The 12096-nt window shown below is 31.9% G+C and overlaps 1 protein-coding gene across 1 annotated transcript; it reads right to left on the reverse strand.

Annotated features, from left to right (window-relative positions):
- Positions 1 to 4845: 4845 nt before the first annotated feature.
- LOC134256726 (uncharacterized) lies at positions 4846 to 10316 on the reverse strand. The gene is made up of 7 exons (XM_062739404.1): positions 10231 to 10316; positions 8177 to 8274; positions 6883 to 7002; positions 6574 to 6684; positions 6139 to 6252; positions 5281 to 5381; positions 4846 to 5055 (listed from the first exon to the last, which is right to left on the reverse strand). The coding sequence occupies exons 2-6, from the start codon at positions 8272 to 8274 to the stop codon at positions 5297 to 5299; spliced, it is 528 nt and encodes a 175-aa protein (XP_062595388.1). The 5' UTR covers positions 10231 to 10316; the 3' UTR covers positions 4846 to 5055; positions 5281 to 5296.
- Positions 10317 to 12096: the final 1780 nt, after the last annotated feature.

A 12096-nucleotide genomic window follows, 5' to 3' on the forward strand; every position in this document is an offset into this window, starting at 1 on the left:
AAAATGTAATGATACTTTCACAGATTCTTTATTACATAAGACCATTATGCACCTTTTATTTTACTTTTTTATCCGACACTTATTTCGGGTCTCCCAGGACTTTGGGATATTGCCAATATAACCATTGGGAGGCGGCTGTATTATTTAGTGAGCATATTGCTCACTAGTATTTTTGTTTTGTTGTTGTCTTTTTAATGGAGGGGAATTCATGAAAAACTTGGAATTGGACCTTTCAAATTAAACCCAACTTTGTGGGATCATGTCCGTACTACAAAGACAAGTTGATGATGGAAAAACTTCACTTCTGCACACACCCTGTTGTGTTTTGAACAATTCGGTTAAAAGATCAAGACACAGACGTTTATTTACGGCAAAATATTTTTCCTGGGGCTTCCCCAACATTTTCAAACTTGGTTAGCTATAGGGTTCCTACATTTCAACCACCCCTTGAATTTTAGTCGTAAGCAAAATCACTAAGTTTCAATTGGTACAAAATAGTTTTAAATATAAACACGAGAAGAAATTTTAAACAGTGCATATTGCATAATTCCCAAGGTCCAAAAATGAATTTTTTTTTGGGGGGGGGGGGGGGAGGATAATATCAATTAATAAAATTTAATGAAAAAGAGTATCAAGTAATAAAATTTAATGAAATCAAATAAAAATTTCATTGATTGTTTAAAATATTCGTGATTTCCATTAAACATTCATTAGAATTTGTGCACAACAGGATAGGACCAAAGACTGCTATTCTTTCCATTTTAATAGTTACTATGTTGAGGTATTAATTTATAAAATACATGAAAATGTTGGACATAAGCTCAATGGTTCCTACTGCATTCCATTTTATATGAAAATTTGCTGAGGGATCAACTGATCTGTTTAAAACGTGAGAACATATATCTTAATCATAAAGCAAGAAATTATTTTACATAAACCAATTACTTTCATGTATGTTTTCATTTAAACTTCTGAAAGATTTAGGCATTGATCACAAAAGATTAATTAATTACAATCATGTTTCAGTGCCACATCAATCAATAACATGGTATATATAGGTGCTTGCATATGTCACATTTATAATGCTATAAATAGGTTTGAAGTATATACACTTAGATCTCAATATGTCAAACTTAGATATCTCGTAAGCTTATCCTTTGTACAAACGAATCAACCGAATCATTTTCAGTACAACAAAGTTACCATTCACGTAATGGAAAATTCAGCAATATCTTAATGGATAAAAAGCTTGATATAACAATAATAGTCACCTTGAGAGGAAGAATTAAGGTTTATAATACGAGTTTCACTTAAATGGCTGTTGCCTGTGATACTTCACTCTTAAGATTCCTATCAGAACAAGCCGTTGATGGGAGGGATTGATTAAGTGTAAGGCGAGGAAGTTATAAGGAATTCGGAAGCTTGCTATAGGTTAAAAACCAAGTCTAACGAATTTTTCATGTGTGCCATCTTGTACATATTCTTCATTTTTTGTAAGCTTTTTTTTTTGTTTTCATGCTTTTGTTGCAATAATATGAAGATTGTTTAATCACAAAAGGCTCGACCGTTCTCCGTGTGCATAAATGTATTGTGATTATTTCTTTTCAACTGATGAACATATTACATATAACTGTGGCAGAAAGTCTAGAACTGGGGCTACATGTATGTAACAAATATCATTTTAAAACTAAAACTGAGCATTGGGACTCCTTGTTCTTCACAAAATCCTATTTATTATATCAAGATACATTTTATTTGTTGAAACATAACGTGTTTTCAATAAGAGCACCCTGGGACTATATACCAAACGCCTACCAGATACAAAGTTCATCACAAAGGATTCATAGCTCACATAGCTAACAAACCTAAAGTTTGCATGCTAAAATATTCTGGTTAGAGGATTGTGAAATATACCTTTGACCTAAGTCAAAATCTTCAAAAAGCATTAAAATAGACTATAGAAGTCAAACAGTGCAAAATAAAGTGTATTGCAGGATTCCCTTATCACAATGCTGTAATGACAAATTTTGATTCCCGATTTACATTTTAATGAAGACTTTTTCTTGTGTTTTAATTATTTATGGCATTTCCCTCAATCTCAGGATTTGCAAGGATATCATTATTGGTTGAAAGTTCTTTAACCATTTCAGATACTGTTAGAGACTGAAAATGCTCTAAGATTTTACGAGCGACGCATGGCATCACAACATTAGGTCACCTGGGTGCCTGAAGTAAAGTAAAATATCTGCTGCTAGTAATGTAAGTGCAGCAAATATACTTAAAAGCTGTAAAGGAAGAAATCATAGAATGCTTGTAGGATGCTCACTCCTCCATTGCACCTGACTCCCAACTCTGAAAATTTAGAGGTCCGTGTTTGCTCTGTTCCAAAGATTTGTATTGTTTCATGGGTTTTTGAACTTGATTATAATTCGATATCTTTATATATACATCTGTATTTCATTAGAATTTAAAACAATAGGGTCTTTAAACAATAGAACGTTATTAGATGATCCAATTTCTATGGCTGGTGCAAAATTTCCTTTTCTGATGCCTTTAACCGTTTCACCTTTTAGCTACATAAACTGTTAAGATTAAACATTAAAATTGAAAAACTAGTACTATTTGTAAAGCAAAAGATAATATTCAGTAAATTTTGTATGATTTGCAAATCCCTAACTAACATTACATTCTCCAGAGTACACTGGGAAAAAGTTTTTAGTTGTAGGTGTATTAATTGATTGCTTTTCAGTTATACATAAAGATGTAAAGTGTCCACCCATCGTAGGCTTTGCTTGCATATGTACACCTGAAACAATATTCATTTACACCTACGGACGATTCGAATATGATGAAATCTTTATTGTTTGGGTTTTAAATCCAGACATAAACATTTGAAACTCTGTTATCAGCATATCAAACAGATTATAGTGAATATACCCTGTATACATGTGGCTAGGTTGACATTGAACTCATCTATTTTTAGGTGACCATTACTTAATTGTAAGCAAAGGTTTGCACGTCATACATAAATAATTTTCGAAGGGAATTTTCCAAACATTTAGCTTTTCTTATCAATCTTAATCCTTTATTTCCGAGTAGTTGAAGGTTGATGAGAGTTCCTGTTTGGCTTCTAATATAAATTCTAGATGCAAAGATGTATTCTTTTATTCTTTTATTTTTGGCTGAACAAATCGAAAGCAATCATGTTTTTGTTGACATTGGTGAGTATGTTTGGATATGCTTCGTGTGTAGAATATTCAATAATTTGGAGTTCTACTCACACAAATTATAAGTAAGAATCGTTACAAAAAAGTTGATAAGTAATGATGTAAGGACATCTGCTGATCTGTTATTTATTTTAAAATCAGCTTCAATTGCAATGCCAAAATTTAAATTAAAAAGAAAAGGTTACATTTCTCAGTTTGGCACTCTGTATTTTGTTGCAAAAGGCTTCTATATTTTGTTGCAAAAGGCTTTTATTTTGAAATGTTTTCTGTGCAGTGTTTCGATGAACATCAAGATACTATCAGATACACATAACAGATGAGCATAGGTACACATATTGACTGAAACTTCAGTTTAAAGATATTGAATGATAATTGCATGGAGTGAGCATACTAAGCAGTCTTTCAAATGCTTCAGTTTACCATGTTTAACTTTCGACGTAAAACTTCCACTGAATGAATTTGGAAATGAAAGTTTTAGTCCTTTTTTTAATCCTCATTTTATTTTATTTTTTCAGATGTTTGGATTTCTAATTCAGTGTGTTCAATCCCAGACTCTTCCACGACTGTGTTCAGCACAACAGTTAAACGATTATTTAAATCACATGAACAACGCGACATTCTTATCCACAGGTGGCTATCAACTCTTTGTTCATACCCTGCCTTTGCCAAACCTCCACCCCTCGTTTTTCTGTCATCACCCCCAGGACGAAGACTCCATTCTCCCCCAGGACAGATCCAGCTGTCCGTGGTACTACAATTACTCCTCAGACCCATTAAGGTTCCCTCGGTACATACTGACCGCAAAACCTAAAAATAACTGTTTTACGAGTGACAACAGCTCCCCACGACACTGTCGAAATTTTTTAAATGATGATGGTCCAAATCCGAATGGGGTGTGCGAAAAAGTGGAAATAGAAGTCTTGACTTTCAGAAAACGTCACCAGTCCGACCAATGTTATTCAATAGGACCAAAGAAAGAAAAGATTGCAATTGCGTTTGGCTGTGTGTACCGAAGGACTCAAAATGTGGGATCTCACAGGCTGAACAAATCAAACTTTTGAAGATGTGTATGATTTCAGGTGTAGAACCCGTCCATTAGCAAATAAGTTGATCATCGATGTCCATTAATTTATAGAGAGGATACTTTCATATCATTAGTATATTCGAGTAAGTTTTTGCATCATGAGATTATTTTTTTTTACTTTATTTCTTCAAAAAGGTGCATGTAATGCATATTTTTTGTATTATTTTGACGTTCATCGTGTTCATATACCATAGATAGTATTTCAGAATCATTTTATTTTAATAGATATACTCATTGAACATATTATTCCAAAGGGATGCATGGTCACTATGTTATTGTTTGCATGTTACGAAGTCACTTTAAAATGGCAATAAAGATTATTTGACACAGGTGTTTATCAAATGTTTGACAAAGGAGCGGTGTATCGGTGTCTTCTTTTTTCTTTTCTATTTTTAGCACAACCAAAGTTTTTTAGGATCAACCAAAATGAAATTTTACCACGCTGAAAATGACAGGCGGAGTCTGACATGGTCAAGGTGCACTGGGGCATCCATTTTGATATGACAATCCAATTCATCCATGAAAGAAAAAATATAAAATACAAATATACTTTAATTTAAACATCTTAACAAACAGACATACAAACATTAGACAACCAGCACAGCTGGGTTCCTGAGACAAAACACAAAATGACATAAGGACGATTTATTTATTAATCTGTCATCCAATTCCTCACGTTCCAAAATAAATACTCTGTAACCAGGCACCTCGACCGGGCCGGGGATGAGATCCGTGCATAAAAATCTGAAAAGGGTAAACAAAGCCTTCTGTTAATCCTTAAAGAATTACAAGAGACTCGAGGGCTATTGACTTTGCTCAATATGACTGTTGTAGCGATTGCCAATTTCAGTTGTATTTCCGTATTAGTTCAGCAAGTGGCACAAGGACAATATTTTGTTACTTAAAAGATAAAGTTTACACTGAAAATATTAAATATTGAATCTGACTGGAATTATATACTATACATACTAAAAATCACAACACTTCAATGGCTCGTTTCTTCCTCAGCAAAAGCTCTTCGTTTCGAAAACACTCTATTTAGCTTTTCAACTGCACGTTTTCTTCTGCCACTATTGGAAATAAAGATTTGTATTACTTATAGTGATTTAGTAGCATATCTTTTAAAGGTGAGAGAAACGAAATTGGAGTATTATTTAGCGTCAATAAAATTAAAAAGCAGTTTAAATGTAAAAGACATGAAAAAGCCTTCAAAACTTGATGTAAAACATAAAAAGACAATACACTGTATTATTGAGGAAATTTCAGTGATACACAGTTACACATATACAAGATTTATACACACAGATATTCTAAAAACATTTGGGAAAATGTGAAGGTCAGGAAAAATCCTTCGTTTTTGTGATTCAATTTTTTAAATATAACGATATAAACTGTTTTGCAAAAAAAAAATTTCAATGAAAGAGGGAATTTTAAAAATCTAAATATTGAAATGTAATGTGATATTTTTTGCTAAACCTTTTCTCTCTTTTTTATAAATGATGGTAACAAACAAAGCCACATAAAAATTGCCATCTTGATCACATGAGAATGAAGATGAAATATCCCTATTGATATAAAGTTCATTAATATCTACTGAAAAATACAAGTAGGGTAAAGAACTAAGGGAAAACACAATATACCTCAGAAACCTACTCACTAAACATGACAGAATGACTGAAGCCAGACAGAAACAGACTGTAGGGTTTTCTCTCGAAGACAATTGGACATGGACAATTGTGAAAAAGTCGATTCAAAGACAGAAGCGTGTAGGCAATTAGACATGAAATGCGCATGTCTGTGCACAATATTGCCTTTTCTGATACCTACATGATAGATGGGTCTAACTGTCCGTGTGCAACGTTACCGCGCCCATGAACTAACGCAATAAGCGCTTGAAGTTCTGCAATACGTTGATCAGAAGAAGTGCGTTTCCTGACAAATCTGCATATCATAAGAACGATACCATTAATACAATCTCAAAGATGAAAACATATTTTTTCAAAATATCGCCCTAATTGACTACGAAAGCTCCATATTAAGTAAAAAAAAAATTAAAAACTGAACAAAGAATGGAGGAGAGAGAAGGGGAGTTTCAGATTTTGCAGAAAGAGATAGAGAAAGGGGGAACTGGAAAGAAGAAGAAATACCTTCACCACTAGCCAGATAGAAGCACGAGGAGAATAAGCACACATATGACGTCACAGAGCGTGGAGTTGCCACGTCACTCTAGAAGCAGACGACAACTATTAGACTACTACCTACATCTTGTAAGGATCAAAAAGACCGTGAGCAATATCATTCCCTTGGTTCTTCAAAGCTAGTAGAGCTTTAAGTTCGGCTATTCGCTGATCTGACCACGATCTCTTGTCATATCTGGATAATGTAAAACGATATAGATGTTACATGAGAAAATGAATGCTGGTAACCCATCTTTGGTGGTGTGAATGAGGTGCACATGGGTGTTGGCCTGGATTATAATGCAACCATCATTCGCCCTTTTTGGCATTAGATTTTTTTTTGGGAAATCGGGTTTCCAGCACACATTCTGTGAATAAGCATGCGTGTAGATACCTTCTAAATATATCCACTATTCCGCATGCGTATTGCGAACATCCAGTGGGTAATCTGTTGAGTATTTCTCTGAGGGCATGTAATTCTGATAATCTCATGTCTGCCGTCTGGCGTTTGAAACTGTAAATAACATAGACACTAAACAAAACACCCAAAGCAAAATACAGATATAGAAAGCCTAAAGAGAAAAAGCATATTTATACATTATTTTGTCTATTGCTAAATCTATAAATCTATATAAGCAATGTTCTATAATTTAGAAAGAAAGAATATTTTTTAAAAGTGAAGTGAAATATTGATTAATATTTTAGTTTTTCTTATCACCTTTTTACGAGAAATTATTGCTAAAACAATCTGCAAGGTGACAGGTTTATATCCCCTTTCAAGAGTACGATAACGATGTAAAACGTGCATCAGCTACCCCGAGACATGATGATGTGTAATTAGGAGCCATTTCTTTGATAGATCATCTGCTGGCTCTTAAAATCACGAATTTCTCAAAAGTCATAATAATTACAGGCTAAAATTCTTTATCCTTATCGATTTATTCTTTCATTCGATTAATTCAAATCGTAAGTTCTTTCTGAATTGTTCTTTTTTAACTTTTTACAGATTTGCACATAAAAAGGTTAAAGATAGTATACAATATTTTTACGTGAAAACTCTAGACCTACTGCCTGGAAATTTTTTTTAGACTGTTAAAATGAACTTTTAAATAGTTGACGTAATGGAAAAGCTAGAAAGCACAATGCAAGTTCTAAAACACAAAAATGTGGAATATTATTTTATAACTAAATATCTTATTTGTTAGGACGTTTATTTTTTCAAAATATAGTTGACGAAATGGAAAAGCTAGAAAGCACAATGAAAGTTTTAAAACACAAACATGTGGAATATTATTTTATAACTAAATATCTTATTTGTTAGAACGTTTATTTTTTCAAAATATAGTTGAAGAAATGGAAAAGCTAGAAAGCACAATGAAAGTTTTAAAACACAAACATGTGGAATATGCGCCAGCGCACGCACGGCATTTACAGAGTACAATCAATATAATAATACATGTAGTAGAGTTAAACATAAATTCATGAAAAGAAACCCTACAAACATCTCATAATATCAATTCATAAGTTCTCATTATTTTCAATTTTCTAAAAACTCTAATAATCAATCTCAAAAGAGAGTAATCAATAATTTTTAAATTCAAATGTTTATTTATCCTTCAAAATTAGTGAATTACATTAAAATATTAATTAATTACAGCTGTTAATTAATTATTGTGGGTAAATCTTACCGTGGTGTGTCGTCTTGATCTAGATACCGACATTCTATTAAACTGGCAACAGTGACGAGCAGACAGCAAATTCCCGCCAAAATCTGCGTTCGAAGCATCTGTAATGATATGGTCTACTGTAGCATACACTTTTTTGAATTAAAAAAAAAAATCTAAATCAGTTGAAAAGATAATTTGGCGATTTCACAGACGGTTTCCGCACTAAGACATATTTTAAAAAGTTTTGAAAATGTCACAAACGTTTTCATAAGACTCTATTTAATATAAAAATTATTTATCCCTGCACTTTTCAAATTTTTTCAAATTTAAATATGCTGAAGCTTTGTTCTTCGATAAACCATGTAGATGCAGGCAATAGAAATAGTATATCAGCATACTGGTATAAAAACCGTGTCCTTCATCAGCAATGGTAAATAATATAATGTTCATTCATATTAAGATGTCAATGAGTGTTTGCTTCAGTTGGAAGATTTCTTAAATTACATTGTACGTGTACTGTACTAGTATATACTATTCATTAATAAAACATTCCATAAAAATCAATTTTTATTATATGTTTTTGGTGATAACAATATCCGCTTAAAGAATTATCATTATTGGTTTTCATGTGTATTTTTGATCTACCGTAAAGTAAAACAATGCCAAGATTTATTACTTGAAATGAAGTCATTGGTAGTAGCTATCTTTCGTAAGGTAATGGTCGATTGCAATTTTCAATATAGTTAACACCCAATCTGTCAACTTCTTTTAGAAGCCATTCAAAAAACAACAAAACATTTTTACAGTTAGTAATTTTTTAACCCTGAAAAATGCAGATTATCAAATGATAGGATTGCTCGATAGTTGGAAAGTAACTCAAAATAACAGTGTCTTTTGGTGCTGAGTTTGTACATTAGATGGCAAACAAGAAAAAAAGCAATCTGTATTTCTTTAAAGATATTTTGAGAATTGAAAAAAAATAATATAATAAAAAAAAAATAAAAAATGTCAGTCAATCATTCAATCGATCAATTTATTCTCTCAAGACCATGTAAAATGTTTGTGAGGAACGTGAACATATAAAACGTATAAATGTTGCAATATACAATGTATATTACAGTGTGCCAAACAAAAAGTGAGATTATTTTATAATTAGCTTAGCAGAACAACCTTGCTATTAATTATACTAATTAATGTCAGAACATAAATTTTTCCAAAGAAATCTACATTTTTTGGCAGATGACTTCACAAAACTCCATAGGATTTTGGTTAGAACAAAGGTTTGGTTAAAAAACTCTTTCCTTGATTGTTTGATATAAACCACAACATTTCAAAATATCGTGATATCCATCTACTAACTAATTACAATCGCATAAACTACAAGTTTCAATACTTGCAATGAAGTAGTGTATAGTAACTATCTTTATTTAGGTAATAATATAATTATTAAAGCAACTTACATTATTGGTTACACCCTATCTGTCAACCTTTCATAAAATTCATTTTAAGACTTAATTAGTTAATTTTGTTTAACCCTAAAAATGCAAACTAACAAATGAAAGGATTGGTCGAAAGTCGGAACGTAATTCAAAATGACGATTTTTTTGGTTGTTCTAAGTCTATACTAGTTTCAAAGGAAAGCAAGAAAAGAGAAAAAAATATTGATACCTTATTTTCACCCCTTCCTATTTTGCCATGTTAGAAGTATATTCATCATACTGTTTAAAAAGTAATTTTCAACAAAGTCTGCATCAGAAGATGAATGAACAAATTTTGAGACTATAAGTTTACATGTTTACCAGTAAATTATTTTTGCAATAATAATTTGTGTAATGATTAGCAACTCGTGGTTGTCCCGAGAAATATGAATTCTTGGACACATATTCTTAATTTGGAAAACTGTTTTTTTTTTTTTATTTCACTATAAGACTATTTTTTGTGTGCGTGTGATTTTATGTCAAATGCGCAAATTACTGAGATTCTATACTCATTAGAAAGGGTCTTTTTAATAAGATATAGTTTTGTCCATTTACTTAGATTTAAATATATTCTGCTTTACTAGTGAAACTACTAACCTTTGCTGTAAGTATTCCTTTTTCTGATTCCTTAGCACCTTTGAATTAATGGAAGAGGATTTTTTACCTTTCAAATTTATAGCGGCGAAATCGTTAATAAAATCACGTAGGCAGACTAGAGACCAATCCGTTTTCAAGTATCTCAAGTTGACCCCGCCAATTTGCATTAGAAGTTCACGTCAACAATCGCAGATTCCATGATATCTTGAAATTCTTGAACGATTTTTTTCTCATCAAACACTGGGAATCATATTGACATCATGCAACATATAATATCATATTAGATGAAGACAAGTTAAGCTATGGTAAGACCAATTCACGTATAGAAGAAACACAAAATAACCCATAGTCAAATTGTAAATTTACTAATTTACATTTATGCAAAAGTTTGGAAATTGTTCTCTTCTTTTTGATTGTTTTTCTGTCTTTTGCAGACTTGTTGAAATAGAATCTTTGTGAATCTTCAATGTCGCTTGTCTACGTGTCATGAATGAATGGGAGGAAATAGACTGGGTGTTAAAAGGTTACAAATAGGTTAACAACCCAAACTTACATCTGAAATAACTGGCTTGTGCCCTAACCACTTCACTTGCGTATTACTCGCAATGTCAAAAAGAACAAACTGTATAAATAGCATAAGTAGATACATGTACATATATTTTAGAAAGGGTAATGGGGGTAAAAAAAAAATTTCTTTCTGTTTTCCCCCTAGTTATTAATTAACCTACAGGCACAGTTTTCATATACATGTAGTATATTTGAAATGCAAAATAAAATTTTGTCTAGATGAATTTTGAATTCCTTTCGTTTACGATTTACATTGCACATGTACATGCACTTTTAATTGGAATATCTAGTTTATATCTTTAAAACATGAAAAGTACTGTAGCATTTACGATATTTTCCAGTTTTCTTGATATAAATCTTTAAAATTATTCATATATATTATACAGATACCTTGCAATCTCTACGATTCATTCATAGCGAAGATTCCACACTCAGTGGCCTTGAATTTCAATAATTTGACACGACAGAGGTGAAGTTTGTATTACAGTATACACCCCTTATGGGAAAGGATTGATATGAAAGACCTAACTGACCTTAATGTATCTACACTGAAATCATTTTGGAATTTATGAAGATTCAGAGATTAGATCACTGTATGATTTATAAACAATGCAAACAGTCTCATGAAGTTAAATAAAGTGCACATGAATGTCAAAATCATATCTTATCTACAAAGAAAAAAGATACGAAAATTTTTAATGAAAATCAGATTTCTTTGCCATTTTTTCGTGGTTGACTTTGGACATTTGTAAATAAACAATAAAAGTTTAATTAAATTGAAAGAAACTACTATGCACTTTGCAACCTTTTAGTTCAATGATTAGGTAAGACAGCATCACGGCTTCTGTTTTGAAAGTAGTTCATTATGTTGTTCATTTTTTTGTGTATCAATGCCCTCGTTAAACCATGAGATATTGTAATAAATCTTTAAAGTTCGTCATCCCTTCACTAACAGATAATGTAATGTCTAAAAAATATCAACATTTCTTGTAAATATTTCAATGAGATAAAGTTTTATTTTTATATATTGTATCCTTTCTAGATGTACAATGCTTGACGTTATACAAACAATAAATGCATGGAACAATATCAAATAGCAGATATTTATGAAAAAACAAAAGGGTGGGTTTTATTGTACTTCACGGCAATGCCAATATCATTTACGATGCTGCATTCATGGGAAAAACAATATTTGGGTGTGAATGACAAAACCAAAATGTCAATACGGGATAGACATAACACGTGACAAAGTATGGGTCATTGGGTGTAACCTCGTTCATGCTGCGGCCATTCACAATA

This window comes from Saccostrea cucullata, unplaced genomic scaffold (genome assembly GCF_032062105.1).
Source record: "Saccostrea cucullata isolate Sc308-1 unplaced genomic scaffold, CSIRO_AGI_Scuc_v1 ctg2097, whole genome shotgun sequence".
In the NCBI taxonomy this organism is placed as follows: Eukaryota; Metazoa; Mollusca; class Bivalvia; order Ostreida; family Ostreidae; genus Saccostrea; species Saccostrea cuccullata.